At 31.6% G+C, this 20,969-nt stretch overlaps 1 protein-coding gene across 1 annotated transcript in view; it reads left to right on the top strand.

Annotated features, from left to right (window-relative positions):
- LOC149921956 (unconventional myosin-Ie-like) overlaps positions 1-20,969 on the top strand; it is a 189,144-nt gene that overhangs the window by 46,379 nt on the left and 121,796 nt on the right. Inside the window, exon 3 of the mRNA XM_090162099.1 lies at positions 12,768-12,857. Coding sequence (XP_090018225.1) covers positions 12,768-12,857 — 90 coding nt within the window. The remainder of the gene's footprint in view (positions 1-12,767; positions 12,858-20,969) is intronic.

Here is a 20,969-nt window from a genome sequence, read left to right on the forward strand (position 1 = left end):
TTTAGCCGCTACCTATCTAGGTTTCAATAGCGAACCAAAGGGGGCGTAGTGATAGTTTTCGGTAGCGAATTGGTTTGGCTTAGAGGTCGGTGTTCGATTAACTTTTATCCATGGATAAAATAACTTCGGCGATATTTAAATAATATTTATTTAAATAACCAATATTTGAATAATAATTGTAAAATGTTTAAATAATCGAAAGTGGATAAGCATATTATTTAAACAAAACGAACAATTATTTAAATAAATACCATTTTAATTCAAATAAATGCTTGGTTGCGTAAAAAACATAATTAAATAAGTTAAAATGATATTCTTTTTACCAACTTTTGTTAAATAAATCGGAAATTTTGTGAATAATGAATAAACAATTCCGAGCACTAGTTTGGCTCTAACTTTAAAATGCCTATACCGGATGGTGTAAAGAACTTAACACAATAACTTAACCATCTTGTTTTGGCAATTTTTTTGTTTTATAAAAATCACGGGCTGATGAGCGCGCGTTGAAGTAACACCTGTACCCCGCCTTTTCGTTTCGCTACCAAAAAACACTCAGCAGCGCAGATCCGTTTAAAAAACCGTTAGATGGATAGCAATTCCAAGTAATGACTTTCCAAAAAAATCCAACCAGATAAAAAACCCAAAACTTGGTCAAGCCGTTTTATCTGCTCTGGAAATCAATCTCAAAGCGAGGAATTTCAAAATTGCGGGTTAGGCTTTATTTATTGCTTCTACAATACAGCTTGCGGTACAATTAAATAATTTCATTCTAAATAAGGATGAGAGGTTAAGTTCGAACAATTAAACGTGTAAAGGAGACGCGGGTAAATTTAACTACACGAATAAGTAGTTAACATTAAAACAAGAGGGACCGGTTAATTTATAGAAAGAACTAACGACAACAATCTCGGTTTATAAACATAATGCATTGATTTATTTTAGTTTATCCAAATAAGATGGAACGCTAATAGCCGGTCGTATGCAGGGCTACAGAGATCCTATAATTCCTATAAAATCCTATATTTTCAAAAATGTCCTATAACATCCTATATTTTTAGCAAAATTCCCAAAAAGTCCTATAAAATCTATAATTTTGATATTTCGCCCATTTCAAATGCCGCCACTCGCAAGTCAGTTAAATTGCTAGATTTATCTATAGGCTAAATTCTTATACAAAGTCATTCTAGTCTATATTTTTATTATTGTTAACATGGTTAGCTGCAATTATAATTTTGGGATAAAATGGTTAAATAGTTTCTATTTTTTAAGTGAAAATCAAAGATTTATTTCCCTAAATATAGATTTTGTTTTTAAATGCATTAAGTTAATAAATGAAATAGCATATATAGGCCTATAAAATCCTATAATTTTGAAAAAATAGTCCTATAAAATCCTATAATTTTGAAAAAATGTCCTATAAAATCCTATAATTTTGAAAAAAGTCCCATAAAATCCTATAATTTTGAAAAATAGTTCTGTAAAATCCTATATTTTTTTAAATATAATCCTATTTTTACTATAAAAAAAATTTGAAGATTTGAGTGAGGGCCCTGACGTCGTATGTCACAGAGTATGTCTTTAAAGTGACGCCTCATGTACGTGGCAAATATACGAAATTGTACTGTGGCGCCATCTTCAGCAGTTCTATTTTCTGATAGGACTAAACTGTTGTATTATTTAAAACAGCGGACTCTAATACACTAGCCTGTACTTACAGGTGCTTCCAACGGCTAAACAGTTATCTGACTTATACGTATAGTTTATATATAATCTTCTGAAAAGCAAATAGAAATTTCGACTATCCGCTTTGGGTTTAGACCGGTAACAAATTCCCAGCTAAAACATATTTGAGTTATTGCCCCTGTTTCTTTTTTCAGTTAACAACCTGTATAATAACAACAATAATGCCTTCGAATCTATCGTAATTATTAACACGGCTCAGATGGAAGCGGTAGAAATTACTGCTGAAAACAACATTTAATTATAATATAATTAGCGTAGCTAACACCAAAGGAACCACACAGGTCTAAGTCAACCAGTGACTTGCGAAGCCAATTCAGGTACTACACGAAAACCGATATTTAACCACGATCGTAATCAAAAGTATATTTAAAATAAATTTCAGTTTAAAAACCAAATATATAAAATATTTTCGAGGCATAATTTTCGCCTATTTTCTACGCGTTTTATGGTGTGAGCAATTTAGCTTAAAGTAATCAAATTAATACTTTATAAACACGTCATAAATAAAATAAAGCTTTTAAAACTTTTCCGAACGTTTTTTCAAAATTAAATCTGAGTAATACACCGGACAAAGTTTTAAATAAAAACTCTCTTAAATTTCCCTTTTCCAAATTTGAAGGGTAAATGTAGGGGGCGCCGTTTTATGGGTCGTGCACGTGTCTTTACTACCAAAGGTTTCCTCTTGGCCAATTTTTATAAAATTGGGTCGATGGGAACTCCCTCTATCGCCATATTTATTTCGTTCCTTAGCTTAGATTCTTTCCGCTAAGCCTAGGCAGCTTTTAGGGATATTTTAGCGTAAGAACTCCCCCGTATTGGTCCCCGAAGTCGTGATGGTTCTCAAAACCTTTCAAATGAAAAAGTGTTAGTAGTCTAGCGCGCCGATTCTTTCAACCTGGGTCTAGACACCCGATACGCTGAACTACCTAAAATGGGAATGGATTGTAGACCATCTACCAACGCACTGGACTCGTAAAGCGCGGGATTCTACGTTGGAGTGTAGTTTGTTTAAATTTGTTTAATAAGAGTTTTACCAAAAGTAAACAAGGGATAAAGTTTAGTATTCATCGCGGTTGAGCTGCATCTAAATGCGCCCCAGAACACGATACCAAAAGAACCAATAAAACTATTACAAATTATCGGCTTTTTGTTCAAAATATTTTTGTAGCTCTGTATGGTTATGTGAAAAATATGATGCTTGTTTTAATACAGCCAAACTTTGATTAATTATATTTAAACTTATTAGTTTAGTTTTGTCTTATAAAAGTCGGAAAAAACTACTTTTTATGGTGGCCTCTCAATTGACCGACCCAGGTCCCAGACTTTCTTTTATATGTACTTGTGGTATTTGTCAAATAACTGAAAACATGGCCGGAATACTGACTAGTTTCATTTTTAAGATTACGAAATTAAAATTAAGAATTTTCATTTGGTTCAAATCTCCAATTAACGTAGCAACAGAAACGTACTGCAAGAATTCTTATGGGGGTTTTTTTTTGCCAATTATTCGAGATGACTAGTCCTTCCGCGTAGAGTTTGCAAGTTCTCTCCCCACTGGTTAAAGGGATTTCCCCCCGAATTCTTCGGTTTCCCCTTTCCATAAAAACTTGTTGAGGTGAAGGGTAATAGTGTGTGTAGAGAGCAGTTGGCTCGCGTGGCATGATGGGCTTGTCACCACCCTCCTACGCATTGTAACCCGGCCACCGGAATTAAAGGCTTCAAAAGTCGCTTGATGACTTAGGCCTAAGGTGGTGCCTTGGATATTAGCCTAGCTGATTATTATTGCATGTAACCAAGGACGTATATAAGGGGGGGGTTTAGGGGGTTCAAACCCCCCCTTAGGACCCGATTCCTTTCTTACGAAAGGAGCGCAACATTAAGAAATAAACAGTAAGACGTAAAAATGAATTGAAATATCCGCAACGCAGCACAGTAAAATATATTAATATATTAAATATATTAATAGGATCATTAATATTATCTTTTTCTCGCAAAAGTATTAAAAAACTTCGTTTGATACACGCGCGGAAATGTCATTGTCACTCGTCCCGAGTCTAGCCAGTACTTTAAATATGCGTTATTGCTAACGAAAAATTTCGCGCTCGCGATTTCATCTGGTTGTGTTATAACCCGCCCCCCCCCCCCTTAGACTTTCTATATCTACGTGCTTGCATGTAACGGATGGTCTCTTAAACGTTTTAGGCTAAAAATTAACACAAATAATATAGATAATATTTTATTGGTATTAAGTAAATTTTTTAATTATAATTTGTTTATAAAAATTAAATACCTATCTTCTAAGTTACATATTATCCTATCTACCTATTGGGCATTTTGAAAGCAGTGGAAGTTACCAAATATTGTATTGAGAGACATTTGCACATTAGATTTTACCATTTAATTTATTGAAATCAGAAATTCAATTTCCAATTTCATACATGATTTTTTCAGTAACCATATTTTTGTACTGAGGTTTTTAATCTAATTTATTAAAATTAGAAATAAATTTTTGAGAAACCACATTTTGTGTTTCAACATTTAATCAATTAAAATCAGAAATAAAATTTTTGAGAAACCACATTTTGCAATGAGGTTTCACCATCTAATTAATTAAAATCAGAAATAAAATTTTTGAGAAACCACATTTTGCAATGAGGTTTCACCATCCAATTAATTAAAATCAGAAATGAAATTTTTGAGAAACCACATTTTGCAATGAGGTTTCACCATCTAATTAATTAAAATCAGAAATAAAATTTTTGAGAAACCACATTTTGTGTTTCAACATTTAATCAATTAAAATCAGAAATAAAATTTTTGAGAAACCACATTTTGCAATGAGGTTTCACCATCTAATTAATTAAAATCAGAAATAAAATTTTTGAGAAACCACATTTTGCAATGAGGTTTCACCATCTAATTAATTAAAATCAGAAATAAAATTTTTGAGAAACCACATTTTGCAATGAGGTTTCACCATCTAATTAATTAAAATCAGAAATGAAATTTTTGAGAAACCACATTTTGCAATGAGGTTTCACCATCTAATTAATTAAAATCAGAAATGAAATTTTTGAGAAACTACATTTTTGTACCTAGGTTTTTCATCTAATTTATGAAAATATTAAATTAAATTTTCGAGAAACCACATTTTAGTACTGAGGTGTCACGATCTAATTAATTAAAATCAGAAATTAAATTTTGGAGAAACTACATTTTTGTACTGAGGTTTTTCATCTAATTTATTAAAATCAGAAATTCCATTTTTGATAAACCACATTTTTGTACTGTGGTTTCAACATTTAATTTATTAAAATCAGAAATTAAACTTTTTAGAAACCACATTTTGTACTGAGGTTTCCACATTTAATTAATTGAAATAAGAAATTCCGTTTTTGAAAAAACACATTTTATACTGAGGTTTCACCATCTAATTTATTGAAATAGGAAATTCTATTTTTGATAAAACACATTTTGTACTGAGGTTTAACCATCTAATTTATTAAAATCAGAAATTATTTTCGAGAAACCATATTTTTGTACTGAGGTTTCATCATTTATTTAATTAAAATCAGAAACTTCATTTTTGAGAAACCACATTTTGAACTGAGGTCTCACCGTATAATTTATTAAAATAAAAAATTAAATTTTTGAGAAACTATTTTTTTTACTGAGGCTTCGCCATCTAATTTATTAAAATAAGATTTAAAATTCCCAATTTTTTAGAGTAACCACATTTCTGCACCGAAATAGCGAAGACAACCTCGCGAGTCCCATTCATTGGTGTATGGTCTTTTTCTAAAGCTAGCGAAAGGGACGTAGGGCAGATGGCCAGACGATGAAAACGTGCAGACAATAAATCTAGCCTCGACTGTTTTTTAGACTTTCTGCCAAATCTATAACAAAATACGGTCTGGTTTCCATCTCAAACACTACTTGCAAAACCCGACACAAATCTACATTTCGAGACTTTCCCATTTTACAGCGTTATAAATCATTGCTATGACAGACCGTTTAAAACATTGTAAAGACTCGAGTTTTTGCACGTCAGAAAATATGTTGAAAAAATTTGAATTTCTTAAAGCCTTTGTCGTAGAAAAAGTTTTCCTCCCCAAATAATAGGAAAATCTCTTTAATCGGAACGGGGAATTTCTTTTTATTGCCAGTCATACGAAAGAATGTCAAAAATATTCAAAATTGGAAATTTTATATCTCGATATCTTTACTTTTTATGTAGATGAAACATCATGTTTGTACCCTTCCGCCAGCGATTTTAAATAATATTAGGAATAAATTTAGAACGTTTCCGCTATCTCAGGATACAAATATAGTAACTCAAAACTGTTGCTTTTGAGAATGAGGGCCTAGGCTGAAAACTACTTTAATGTTTTACGGGTCGGAATCACAGATTTGGAAAATCTGAGCCTAATTTTTAGGATTTTATAATAAGTTTAACTTTGCTGCTGATCAACATTTTCCAATTTAGTTGTAGCATAAGTAACATAATAAACATAAGTATGACACTTCCTATTAACTCAATTTGTTAATGATAGTCTGTTTCATCAATGACAACGCAAACCATTACGTACCGACAGACTGACAATTATCGCCTTTTTGACGGACCAGCCAAGGCCTATTGAAAATTTAAATGCTTTCAAAAGTGTAAATAACGCTCACTTTTGGAAAATAATGATGAATTATTAAATCGGAAGATAAAAATAACTATTACAAACACTATTTCAGAAGTTAGTTTTTTTTCGACTTTCAAACCTAAACGAGTGTACGCTCGTATTTCTCGCCACCAAAATAACCAACTATTTGGCCAATGGAAACTTTAAGAAGGGACGAGTTTCCTGTTCGGAAACTTCCTATTTCGCAATGACTCCACGACAGGCTATCATTAACCGAATTCATTCTGGGCCATACTTATGGTTATTATGTTACTTATGGTTGTAGTAAATTTCATTAGGCCCAAGTCATCAAGCGACTTTTAATGCCTTTAAATCAGTGGGCCCGGTTACAACGCGTACGAGGATGGTGATAGGCCCTTCATACCACGCAAGCTAACAGATTTTTATCGTTAACCTCAGCCAGTATTTTTAGGAAGAAGAATTCCTGGAAAACCTCTTTAGCCAAAGGGAAGAGAACATGCAAATTCAACGCATGGGTCATTCAGGGTTCTGATATCTTAGTGATTTCAGGGTTAAAAGTCCCTAAAATCGAGATTTGTTCCCTAGAGTACCGTATTTTCAGTAAATCAGGGGAAAATACCACCGGCTTAAAATATTTTAATTCTTTACTTTACAAAAAGGTCAAAAATGAGGCGCAATTTAGTTCAAAATAAAGAATTAACTTGGTTTAAAATTGGTCGCAAGTGGGTTCCTGTTTCAAAAATTTTGGTTCCAATTTTATGCCTTTTCAGCTTAATTATTATCTAGTGCCCGATGAAAACGATGGTAACTTTATACTAAACAGATAATATATTAAAAAATGTTCTCTTGACCAAAATTTGGTAAATTTATGTTGCATAACAAGCGTTCTTCACTGAGAGTGTGTCAATTCCAAAATTGCACTATTATAATATTAATTAGTTTAATTATAATAATTAATTTAATTTATTAACAACGATTATCAGAAATTTCGAGTAACCGCATTTTTTTAGTAAAGATACTAACCAAAGTTTGAATTTGAAATAAAATTTTTCCTTGGTTAATAAAATACTTTATAATTGAGTTAAGAACGTAAAATTCGTGAAATTCGTATAATACGTTAAGAATACCCGGCGATTTAGGTTCAATTCCTAAGCCTAACGCTTTCTAGATATAAACGCGTTATGCCCTAGGAAATTCAAGTATATATTCTGGAAGCTCGACGTATATCTAGGAATATTTTACGTTCTTAACCTCTCTATTATTCGAGAACTTTAAACCTTGGCTATACCTTAGAAATATCTTTCATTCCTTTCATTCTAATCCGAAACGTTAAATTTCCGTCTATAAGAAAAAGAAACAAGCGCGTCATCGGGTGTTGTTTTTGGGAGTTTCACACCACACACTATTTGAGAGAAATGGCCTCGCTTTTCTTACAAAAGAGGTAGTTCAATGTTTTGGGTAACATTACCATAGTTAAAAAACGATCTAATATTTTATAGATATCAACTTGAGTTTTTTACAAATATTATGTTCTTTTTTTACTTTTGAGATCAAAGTTAAAGTTTAAAAAAAAATGGATGGCTGGTTCGTTTTCATTTTTTAAGGTTCATTAATATGTCATTAGTAGTTAATGATATATTAATCAACGGGATCGGCCACTACATCCTCCGATTTTCAAGCTAAACGCTGTTCTCCCACAGTCAAAGATCAAAGTGTAGTATCTATTTAGCTACTACAATATTTTTTTTTAATTTGAACTGTTGATGATATAAATAGGGAAGAATAAAAAAATATATTATTAAATAACTTTTATCTTTACTTAGAGTTTTCTTAAAATAACACTTTCGTTAATAACACTTAAATCTAGTATGAAATTCGCCGTATTTTCCGAACATAGGTCAATTTTAGTAGCTTCGCTGCAGGCTTAAGAGGCTAAAAGTGAAGACGATTTGGCAAACCTTTGGAGTTTCCGTTTGGGAGACCGTTAGCGAAACACTTCTACAAATAAAATGCGGGCAGCGGGGTCCTTGCCGTTTTAAGACCGATTTTAGAACTTCAAAGGTTTGGTGTAACTATGTTTGTTTCCCGAAAACCAAAAAATTTAAGGTTCTAAACTTTTAATGGAACTAGTGGATATAACATCGCAAAGCGTCGTGTACAGTCTCTTCGAAAACGCTTTGCCAGTAAATACCTTTCGGGTAAAGCGAATTAATTTTTACAAAAATATCTTGGACTGAATATCGATTATTTTCAAATGATCAAAATTTTACACTTAATGTGATTAATATGATGAAATGTTCATTTTTATTAAAAGATTAATACGTTTCTCTAATTATTGAAATAAATAAATATGTTCACAAGCGTATTTATTTAAAAAAAAGATTTATTTAACTGATTAAATCATAGTTATAATATATTAACCTTATGTATTTAAAAGAATTAATCATCGGGATAAAATATAGGTCTTTGATTAAATTTGGATTTCACCAACTTAAAATCAGAATTAAATCAATATAAAATCCAGATTATTTAGGTACATATTAATTTGATTAGTTCCGTACATATTATTTAGATTATTGCCATAAATATTTATTTGATTATCAAGAAATATTTATTTGATTATCAAGAAATATTTATTTGATTATAAAAGAAATGTTTATTTGATTATCAAGAAATATTTATTTGATTATCAAGAAATATTTATTTGATTATCAAGAAATATTTATTTGATTATCAAGAAATATTTATTTGATTATCAAGAAATATTTATTTGATTATCAAGAAATATTTATTTGATTATCAAGAAATATTTATTTGATTATCAAGAAATATTTATTTAAATTCAGTTTGTGAAAATTTGCGAAGAATTAAAACCGTGATTATGTTATAAAATAAATAATTTGATTAAAATGAAGAGACGTTTCGAGCCGTGGCTCGTCATTCAATATTAATTTGACTATCAATAAATATGTATTTAATTATTTCCATATTAATTTGATTACCAATAAATATTAATTTGATTACCAATAAATTTTAATTTTATTATTTCCATTTATATTAATTTGAATATTTGCATGAATATTAATTTTATTATTTCCATTTATATTAATTTGAATATTTGCATGAATATTAATTTTATTATTTCCATTTATATTAATTTGAATATTTGCATGAATATTAATTTTATTATTTCCATTTATATTAATTTGAATATTTGCATGAATATTAATTTTATTATTTCCATTTATATTAATTTGAATATTTGCATGAATATTAATTTGATTATTTCCATAAATATTAATTTGAATATTTGCATAAATATTAATTTGAATATTTGCATAAATATTAATTTGATTACCAATAAATTTTAATTTGATTATTTCCATTTATATTAATTTGAATATTTGCATGAATATTAAATTGATTATTTCCATAAATATTAATTTGAATATTTGCATGAATATTAATTTTATTATTTTCATAAATATTAATTTGAATATTTGCATAAATATTAATTTAATTAGTTCGGTAAATATTAATTTAATTAGTTCTGTAAATATTTATTTAGTTAGTTCCGTAAATATTAATTTGGTTAGTTCCGTAAATATTAATTTGGTTTCCGTTTCAATATCACAATGGCTAGCTACATTTGAAACAGTCTTGCACCCAGGTTTTCATCGAGTAGTTTAAGAAGAAGACGCTAGAAGCGTTGGGAAATAAACTCAAAAGTCCTTCTATAAATTGACTGAAAAAGACCATTAAGGGAAAGTCGTTGCGACCGAAGGGAACTCCAATATTGACTTACTCACTTGTCTAAAATATATAAGCTTCTTCTCAAAGCTTAAGTATAAGTACTTCGTTACTTTCGCTACTAGATGGAGCCAGTAACCAATTTCCGTTCATTCTCCAGCGCCCCTCGCTCTAAGCGCCTGAATTATTACGGAACAAAAGGATTATCTGTCCCTTGTTTCGCTTTCATATACCGCTATGTCCCGAATTCGATGAGGCCAGGTAGAAAAGTTCAGATAACTTTTGTCTTTGATTTCGTGTCGAGAAAAGTCTTATAAACTATACATTAAATTTTATTACTGGTAAATCACTTCACTTGGAAATTATAGCAAGTGTTTTAAAAATTCTATATACTTTATCGAAATATCTCATTATCAAATTAATAATAATGGAAATAATGAAATTAATATTAATGGAAATAATGAAATTAATATTAATGGAAATAATAAAATTAATATAAATGAAAATAATGAAATCAATATTAATGGAAATAATGAAACTAATATTAATGGAAATTATCAAATTAATATTAATGGGAAAATTTATAATATATATTTTTAATTAAATAATGAAACTAATATAAATGCAAATAATGAAACTAATATAAATGAAAATAATGAAACTAATATAAATGAAATTGTTATCTAATAAAATTAATATTAATTGAAATTATGAAATTGTTATCTAATAAAATTAATATTAATTGAAATGATGAAATTGTTATCTAATAAAATTAATATTAATTGAAATTATGAAATTGTTATCTAATCAAATTAATATTAATTGAAATTATGAAATTGTTATCTAATCAAATTAATATTAATTGAAATTATGAAATTGTTATCTAATCAAATAAATATTAATTGATATTATGAAATTTTTATCTAATCAAATTAATATTAATTGAAATTATGAAATTGTTATCTAATCAAATAAATATTAATTGAAATTATGAAATTGTTATCTAATCAAATTAATATTAATTGAAATTATGAAATTGTTATCTAATCAAATTAATATTAATTGAAATTATGAAATTGTTATCTAATCAAATAAATATTAATTGAAATTATGAAATTGTTATCTAATCAAAGTAATATTAACTAAAATTATAAAATTGTTATCTAATCAAATTAATATTAATTGAAATTATGAAATTGTTATCTAATCAAATTAATATTAATTAAAATTATGAAATTGTTATCTAATGAAATTAATATTTCGGGATATAATGAAATTAATATTTATGGAAATTGTTATCTAACTAAATTAATATCTCGGGATATAATGAAAGTAATATTTATGGAAATTGTTATCTAATCAAATTAATATCTCGGGATATAATGAAATTAATATTTATGGAAATTGTTATCTAATCAAATTAATATCTCGGGATATAATGAAAGTAATATTTACGAAAATAGTCAAATTATTTCTACAGTAATACTGTTTATCTAAATCTAATTATGAGGTCAATAAATTAGGTAATCAAAAAATCTACTCTGCTAAACGTCAATGTACTAAGCTGGAAATATTTGGAAAGCGAATCACGAATTTGGTCATGTCCAAATTTAATCCGAAGCCAAGGGATCGTTTAAAGCCGGTGTTACAATTCGTAGACGCAATTTTTCCGTCTAAAAAGCCACTCTAAATAGGAATTACATTTCCCCATCGCGCCACCAGGGCCGAACTTCGCTTCAAAAATGAGACATAATAAAGATTTAGCGGCGTAGTGGGGCTTTCCTAAGCACTCCATTGAGCCTGTAAACCATCCCTGGCCAGGGGGGGGGGGGGGAGATTCGATATCTTTTGGGCTAGAGAGATTTGGATGCCCCATTTAGCGACACGCGAAAAAACCCTATCAAGAGATTCATAAAAGCAGAAAAAAAAGAACTGAACAACGCCATCTAGGCACGGGAAAGGTTTTTATTTTTCTTACAACTATTACGAGTACGGGCAGTCACGATTATAGCGCCTGTTAAAGTTGGCGGCGCAAAGTTGAACTATAAATCAAACCGGAGCTTTTTACGTAAAGGCGTTTTGTATTATAAGTAACATCATTATATGTATGTATATCATATGGGTTAGTTCGAAATCATGTTCGCTTTAAGCTGCTTAATAGCCTCACCGATTGGATTGGTAGATTTTGGGGTTTTTCTGAACAGAGCTATCGAGTAAAAAATGCAATACCGTTGAACCCTTGCAAGGGTTTTTGTATAACATTTTTTTAATAAACATCAGATACAGAAGTGTGCTATTCCGTGGATTAATTAAATTATGTAGTTAAACGCAAAAAAACTGAAAAAATATTCGGTTGCCATGGCAAATCGAATGGGTAGTGCAACGTCTCCTTTTGTGAAATTTCATATCTGATATTACGCCCGACTTTGAACCAAATCGGTAATAAACACCTCGGGTACTCTCCTTGTTAGCGAGTGACTATGTTTGATATCACCTACTAAATTAAATTAAAAGGGGCAATCGTTAAAAATTGAAATAGAACCGTAACGACATTTTAATGTCGACGAAATAACGTCAACCCAGAATAACAAAAAAGTGAAATCCTTAACCAGCAATTTTCAGACGTATATCGGACCCGTCCTCATATCAGTGAATCCGTTCAAACACATGCCTTACTTCACGGACAAAGAAGTGGAGCATTACCAAGGAGCGGTGAGTACCGTAGCTAATAAAAAAGAAATACTTCTAAACAATAGAATTCTATTTTGGCTAAAGTCGGTGACGGAGACGGCGAAAAAAGGAAATATTTTCCCCTAATGACTTCCTTTTTTGTTCGGGACCGAGGCTTACGGAATCTCGTTGCCAATTTCCCGTCTTTCTAAAGAGCTTTTTGGTCCCTTTGCAAAGAATCTGTTGATCGCTCAAACGCTATCGAAACTTATAACAGACTTTGTATAAAAGAAACGCTCGTTTTTCTAGCATGACTTTCTTATTCCCGCTTTTATGTAATATCCTTTCCATAGCGTTGGAGGAAGCCGTATGTTTTACTTAGTCCCGTCACCCGTGGAATTGTAGCGTAGTATTGAAGTTGTAATCACCGATTATGTTTTGAACATTTTAAAGGGGAACGGCCCAGCTTTTCCAATTATCGCCTTATTTGCATATCAAAATATCAACAAGACGTTCAATATACTTACACCTAGGAGCAATAACACAGCACCCCACACAAGGAGAACGCAACCCGTCAAAAGTCGTGCATTTTCTTGCGTACAATTTTCATTGGTTAGACCCTTGAGCGCCTGCTTCCTTCGAAAGGGGAAAATACAGAAATTGGCTTCCCCACGCCCCTTAAAACGTTCAGTGTAAAGGTTCGTCCAATGAAATTTGTACACAACACTGCGGTAGCGTGTTTAAAGGCTAGCTGCGTTCTCCTTGTGTTTGTTGCTCCTAGCTTACACGTACCTTATTTTGTCTTGAAAAAATAGTTTTTGGCCCAAAAAGTTGAAACGCAAAATAACGCCAAGTAGTTGGGTTTGAATTTTCGCCGCCATCTTATGGTATATCGCCAGCTTAGGTCTCGTATAATGGGAACGCGCCGCGCGTGCAAAAAAAAAATATTTTGCGTCTCCAGCAGTGCGCGCTTTTTAATTTTAATCAAGCAGGGAGTGTCTCACCGATTTCTCACCAGGTGTCGCAGCAGACGCGCGCTTTTCAATTTCCCGAAATTGCTTTATTTTTTAAAAATTAACCGCTTAATATTTTTTTTTGCGGTTTTTGCCATAAATTTTAGTTTTTAACGGACTATAGGGCTATCTAACTGGTTAAAGCTTGACCGTTCCCCTTTAAGATCGAGGTTAAGATGGTAAGATATCTTAAAATATCGACAGTCCCTGCCAACTTGAGGTTTTTTTTCAGATCTGACTCTTGTTGCTCTGGTACGATTTGTAAGAATACTTAAGAATTATATTTTACAAAAAAGAACACCAGATTGGCTACAATTTACATTGCAATCGTAAGTTTTAAGGGATTGTCAATTCACGTTGTGCATTATCTAAAGGACATTCTTACAAATGTTACAAGATCGGAAACGTAACAACTCGTCACAATACCTGGAAAACCTAGAAAAGTCCGGGAATTTGAAAACGGGTCGAAAAGTCAATGAATTTGAAAACGGGGCGAAAAGTCAGTGAATTTGAAAACGGTCGAAAAGTCAATGAATTTGAAAACGGGGCGAAAAGTTAATGAATTTGAAAACGGGTCGAAAAGTTAATGAATTTGAAAACGGGTCGAAAAGTCAGTGAATTTGAAAACGGGTCGAAAAGTCAGTGAATTTGAAAACGGGGCGAATAGTCAGTGAATTTGAAAACGGGTCGAAAAGTCAGTGAATTTGAAAACGGGGTGAAAAGTCAAAGAAATTTGAAAATGGGGTGAAAAGTCAGTGAAGTTTAAAATGAGTCATAAAGTCAATGAATTTAAAAACGGGGTGAAAACTCAGTGAATTTGAAAAGAAATATTAAAAATGTCACTGGAAAACGTTTATTAAAGTATAGATTAAAAGTTCAAAATTTTGGCTCAAAATAATCAGGAAAAAATCTCTAGAAAAGGTCAGTGAAAACCTAGAGAAGACAGGGAATTAGATTTCAAAAACTATGGCAACCCATTACTGATTTTATTTTGGGAAAATCGTCCAGTTAGCTAGAAATAAAGAAATCTTTCTACCAAATGGTAATCATTCTTATCAACTTGACGGTTCTCAGATGTTTTTCGTTTTATAGAAACCGCGAAAAAATGAGGTTTTCAAGGTTTCTATATTTCGACTTCTGGCACTTGGAAAGAGCCCTTACAGGGGTTTAATGAATGGCAATTTTGTCTCGCCCAACTTTCGTGACAAGTTGCCTCCCGAATTTCTATGGGGATTCTCTTTCTATTACGAGAAAACTAATACATCCGCTAGATGGCTGCCTACATCCTCGCAGGAAATCTCTTCTCGTTAAAAGCGGCGTAGTTTCGCGCGTTACGAGCGACCTCTGTGAACTAAATAAATCAATACAAGGTCTGTGTGTCTCATAGGGCTACCGCCTTCGAAGAAAGCGCTTCTTTCTGTAGGGGTCGCTAGCAGTCACCCTCGATTACATCTGTACGGGCTTATGAGTTTGTGTTTCCGAAACATGTCAGATTTAGAAGATGATCCACCGAAATTCACATGAAATATTTATAGCAAGGAAATTGAGTTTAAAACGCTACGCCATGTTTTCCACTGAACTAGTTTTAAGCGGAAGAAACTATGGTTCGTTCTCCTAGGAAAATTCTGAAGGTTTGTTTAAACTTTACAAGTGAGCAATTTTTAAACTTACATCGAAGCCATTAAAGGGAATTTTATCAACGAATTTCACATTTCCCGCGTTAGCTGAAGGTTTTTCCATTTGGTTCATACTCCCTTTAAGAAGGTAAAGCTATTCCGAATAAAACTCTTCAAAAGCTTCCGCGATAACCTTCTAGAGGAATTTGCCAAAAGAACAATTTATTAAGAATTATTTATCAGTGAGCAATTTATTCAGATTTACTATATTAAACTTATGATCGAGCAATTTATTAAGAGTTATATAGAATTTATCATGGAGAAATTCATTAAGATTTATTATATAGAATTTATCAAAGAACAAATTATTAAGGATTATTTTATAAAATAGCATTTTTCAGCAGAATTTTATCAAACAGCTTCATAAGTGAAATTTTTATTAAAAAGTAGTATTTTAAATAGAATATCTTAAAGAAATATCTGATGAAAGAAATTATCGGGGATAAATATTTGGATGTAATAATCAAACTGCAATTGAATAAAAGCAATACTCAATGATCAATATTGAGTACACTAGAAAGGCGTTTTCCAAAAAGGCGAATGGAATCATTTATCACAAAGGAATTTCTATGAATGTATTTCCGAAAGGAACAATTCCAAGAAATGATTTCCAAGAGGTTCGTTTCTATTCTTCACAAAAGAGACATTTATTTTCCAAACAAAATGTCTACGGAAGCCTTTTACAAAATAATTTCTACAGAAGCCTTTAACAAAAAATTTCTACAGAAGCCTTTAACAAAAAAAATGTTTACAGAAGCTTTCTACCGAGAAAAATGTGTATAGAAGTGCTTTTTGCAAACATTATTTTCTACGGAAGCGTTTTACGAAAAGAGAAAATTCTACAGAAGCGTTTTACGAAAAGAGAAAATTCTACAGAGCCATTTTACTGAAGATAAATTTCTACAGAGCCATTTTACTGAAGATAAATTTCTACAGAAGTATTTTACAGGAGATAAATTTCTACAGAAGTATTTTACAGGAGATAAATTTCTACAGAAGTATTTTACAGGAGATAAATTTCTACAGAAGTATTTTACAGGAGATAAATGTCTACAGAAGTAATTTATAATAAAAGACGTTTCTTTTAAACTAACAATGTTTAAAGCACCCATTTCTGCTGACGTTTTTTCTCGAAGATTTCTACATTTTCCGAGAGAACAAATTATAATTCGACATGTCTAAACTGTTGCTTGGGTGCATTTCTCTAAGGAAGACATTTTTTAAAAGCAAATAAAAATTAAAGTTTGGGATGAAAATTCTTTAAACGCCTTTGGTTTTAGAAGCAAATGACACATCTCAAAGATACGATAAATTTTTTCCGGGCATTTGAGACGCATTTGATAATCCAAATTAAGTATTTTAAAGGTTTCTGCCAAGCTTAGAAAGAAAAGTATTTCTAAGGCAAGACACCAGGACAATTCACACACTTCAGAATACAGTTGAAGTCACCGAACGGGTCAAACCACTTCAACGAATCCTTCCACATTTATTTCCACATTCAGTCTCACTAATTGGTCAATCCTGGCCCATTACTGAAAGTCTGGAACAATCTAAAGTGTTGAACCACTGTTTGTCCCTATTAGTTTCAGGGAATTGGCTGATGCCATTGTCTCAGTGCCAAAATACGTTAACTTCCCAAATGTTAGGTTACCGAAAAAGTAAGTGAAACGCGAAAAAGTAAGTGGAGACCAACATTTAGGGGGAAATAAGCTTTATTAGAGTAACAAGCGCGGTACTTCGGCCTATAGGCCTTCCAGGCGACTAACGACAAAAACCATTTTAAAAGTTGATATTGTTTTAGTCGTTAGTCTTAAGTTTTGTATTCGCCAATTGGAAAAAGCGTGGGTGACGTATTATATACGTCATACTGCCTAGTAGCTATTATAGTTTTTGGAAAAATAACTTTTTTTAAGCTCAAACAAATAACCTGTATTGAAAATCGGTGTATGGTTCTTTAAGAGCTGTAGGTTGTGAACGTTATCAAACGAACAACTTTGCAAAAGTAGGGGTTAACGGTGAAAAGAGACTTAAAACGGTTTTAATAAGTGTAATAAGTGTAGTGTTGGCTCGCGTGGCATGAATTAATCGCTCTAGGTATTAGCCTAGCTGATTATTTGTAGTTAGGTACTTGGAAAATGAGCCAATATTTAGGCTGAAATTGAGCCTTTCACAATGAATTGATAGCTGTTCATAAATTTGTATCATTCTCGTCAAATAACCAATAAAGCGAGGTGAAAAACTACAGGTTGGTAGTATTATGGAAATTAGTTAAAATTTCCGGCCTTGATGATTATCAGTTTACGAGGCAATGTGACAAATAGTGGTCAATAACTTTTTTACTAATAAGTTTTCGAAAATTATAAATCAGAGAGACTCTGAATCAGATTAAAGAACTAGCAACCAAACTTGTACTACTTTCGTTGTATTCTACCTAATGAAAGTATAAAATAAAGAGTTTTTAAAATTTGAACCAAACAATTAATTTCTTTATTAGTCAATATTGGCCACTTCTCCACAATTTTCCAATTAGAGAAACATTTGACTTTTTGGTAACACGGCAAATAGCATTTATTTCTAAACTTGGTGAAATTGGCACTTAAATTGCGGTATCAATACATAGTCACACCAAAATTTTAAAATAGTTTTTGCACGAAATGCACTGAAAGAAAATTAGACAACTGTTGGTTTCGGTTTACCTACATTTTAGTGAAATTGAGAGTTACGATAGTTTATCCGGGAAGAATAAAATAGCAATCGGCGAAAGTACGTCACGTCGTTTTATGGGAGTAGTTGTTGGGCGGCCTAAACAGTTAGCGGATAAACTAAACCTTTTGCAACCATAAAAAGAGATCTATTAAGACAAAAAGGCCCCGTGTCTTCTGGCCCCAGGCCACCAGCGCTCGCAGCGCCGCCTTCCGCTAATCAGAAAAGAGTCGCCGATGGATAAAAAGAGCAGCCGCTCCGAATAAGAGCGACGCTGTCTTGATTAGGTGTCCAGGATAGCGCCTAATTAACGGCTACTCCTTCCCTCTGTACGCGTCGGCTGCTCTGTACCGCAGAGAGAGGATGATATCAATCTAGGAGCCGGTATCTGCTCAATTTAAAGACGGGACCAGTAACGGGCTTTTCAAGGGACTGTCCAAAAAGGCGTTAAAGCAAGTGACGGCTCAAAAAAATAAAAATAAAAAAGTTTAAAAAAATACTTCTAAAAGCGCTTCTAGGTGGCAGCACCTTCCGGGACTTAAACCTTTTTAAACCACGTGTTTAAAAAGGCAATAGTCACGTGATTCCGTAAAGCCAATCAACGCGAGAAGCTCCCAATTGGCCACACCTTCTAAGATTTTGATGCTTACTCAACTTGTTTTAATTATTACGCTAACGACATCTAGTGGGAGCGAATGCAACTAGACAGGAGCCACCACTTGCTTTAAACAACTCTACTACCATATGTAACGTAATACTCATATCTATGCCACTAGCTCTATTTCTTCACTAACGGTTTGCTTCACAGATATTGCGTCATCGGTACCCTACGTTATATTTGACGTCATCGAATCTCGAATGCCGATTATACCGTTGCGCAATTAGCTCTACGTCTAATAAACCGACGGCCATTATTTTCGTAAACAAACCGGTTTGAACAACCAAGGCTTAGGAGCTAAAATGAACTACAATATACTGCCAAGTGCTGTTAATGCGATTAATTTGCAAATTAATGAAGCTTTTGGAGACTCAGGTTCTAAAATAAATTTGCATTTTCAAATAAAAGAAGCAGGTTTATTGAAAAAAATAGTTGAAATTCAGGTTGAGCTTTTCTGGGGCATCTACAAGGTTGGAGTCTTTGCAGATTCTTTTGAGCCTAGGCCTAACTCTTCTTAAAAGAGTCTTCTATAGGCTTGGTATGGGTTTTAATAACGCTTGTTCCATTTTCGGAAAGTGATCTCTGAACCGAACCGTGTGGTCATTCAGGGCCGCAGCTAGGGCTGGGCGGCGGCCCCGGGCGCCGTGCGCGCGATAGGGTATAGGGGCGCCAAAATTGGTCCATATTATTATATTAGGGGGTTCCAAAATTGCAGCTTGCCCCTGGCGCCATTTTCTCTAGCTACGGCCCTGGGGTCATTTTCCCCAACCTTTTCTTTTTCTAAACTACTCATTATTTAACTTCATCCGCACAAACAGAGCGAGTTTATTAAGTTTAGAAGCTTTCAAGGTACATGAACGACTAATTAACCCCCGAGTTTGAGAAAAAAACGGGGAGAAACACGTCGGGATGTCTCCTTGTTAGTGCTGCTCTGAAACATTTCCCTCATTATATATAGAACTTCCAACCGATCCTCAGATAACAGTTGCGTTATTTGAACCGAGAAAATATTTGCGATAGATCAGATATTAGATTATCGAAATTTACGCTCAGATTTTATCGGATCAATTGATGTTCATTTTGATTTGCTTTACATAAAATATTATATACTAAATTTAGAAATCAGAAACATGTAAATGTTCAGCTAACTTAATCTGATGAGATTAATTATAGCAAATCAGTCCAGATCGGTTACCTGAGATTATGAATCAAATTGCTGCTGGTTCAGGGGAATATAAAATATTAACCTTATCTGACTAACTGGTTATCTTCCGACATCTGAAAATTACGGCCTGAATAACCTAAAATTTGGCCGTTGAAAGCGCAAATAACATAATAGGTCAATTTATATTAATAAAGATATTTAAAATAATTATTTTCATTTCGTTTTGAATTTGTACAAAAAGTACTTTATTTAAATATTTGTAGGTAGGCTATTCTGTAAATCTTAACTTATAAAAGGTTTGTGTGGCCAACACATTTTTATGATTTTATCCATACACATGGAGCAACTTGGTCTACGACCTGTGTTGACCAATAATATTTAGCAAAATTAGATTCGCGTATTTATGTTTGCTAGAAGACCTATTGGTACGAGCTATTTGTAAGTATTTTAATTTCTTCAAATTTGTTTAATTTAATTTAATATTTGAATGATGTTAATTTAATATTTAAATGATATTAATTTAATATTTAAATGATATTAATTTAATATTTAAATGATATTAATTTAATATTTAAATGATATTAATTTAATATTTAAATGATATTAATTTAATATTTAAATGATATTAATTTAATATTTAAATGATATTAATTTAATATTTTAATGATATTAATTTAATATTTTAATGATATTAATTTAATATTTTAATGATATTAATTTAATATTTTAATGATATTAATTTAATATTTTAATGATATTAATTTAATATTTTAATGATATTAATTTAATATTTTAATGATATTAATTTAATATTTTAATGATATTAATCTAATATTTTAATGATATTAATCTAATATTTTAATGATATTAATCTAATATTTTAATGATATTAATTTAATATTTTAATGATACTAATTTATTATTTTAATGATATTAATT

The sequence above is a fragment of the Leiobunum rupestre genome, chromosome 11 (genome assembly GCF_980474605.1).
Source record: "Leiobunum rupestre chromosome 11, qqLeiRupe1.1.hap1, whole genome shotgun sequence".
NCBI classification, from domain to species: Eukaryota; Metazoa; Arthropoda; class Arachnida; order Opiliones; family Sclerosomatidae; genus Leiobunum; species Leiobunum rupestre.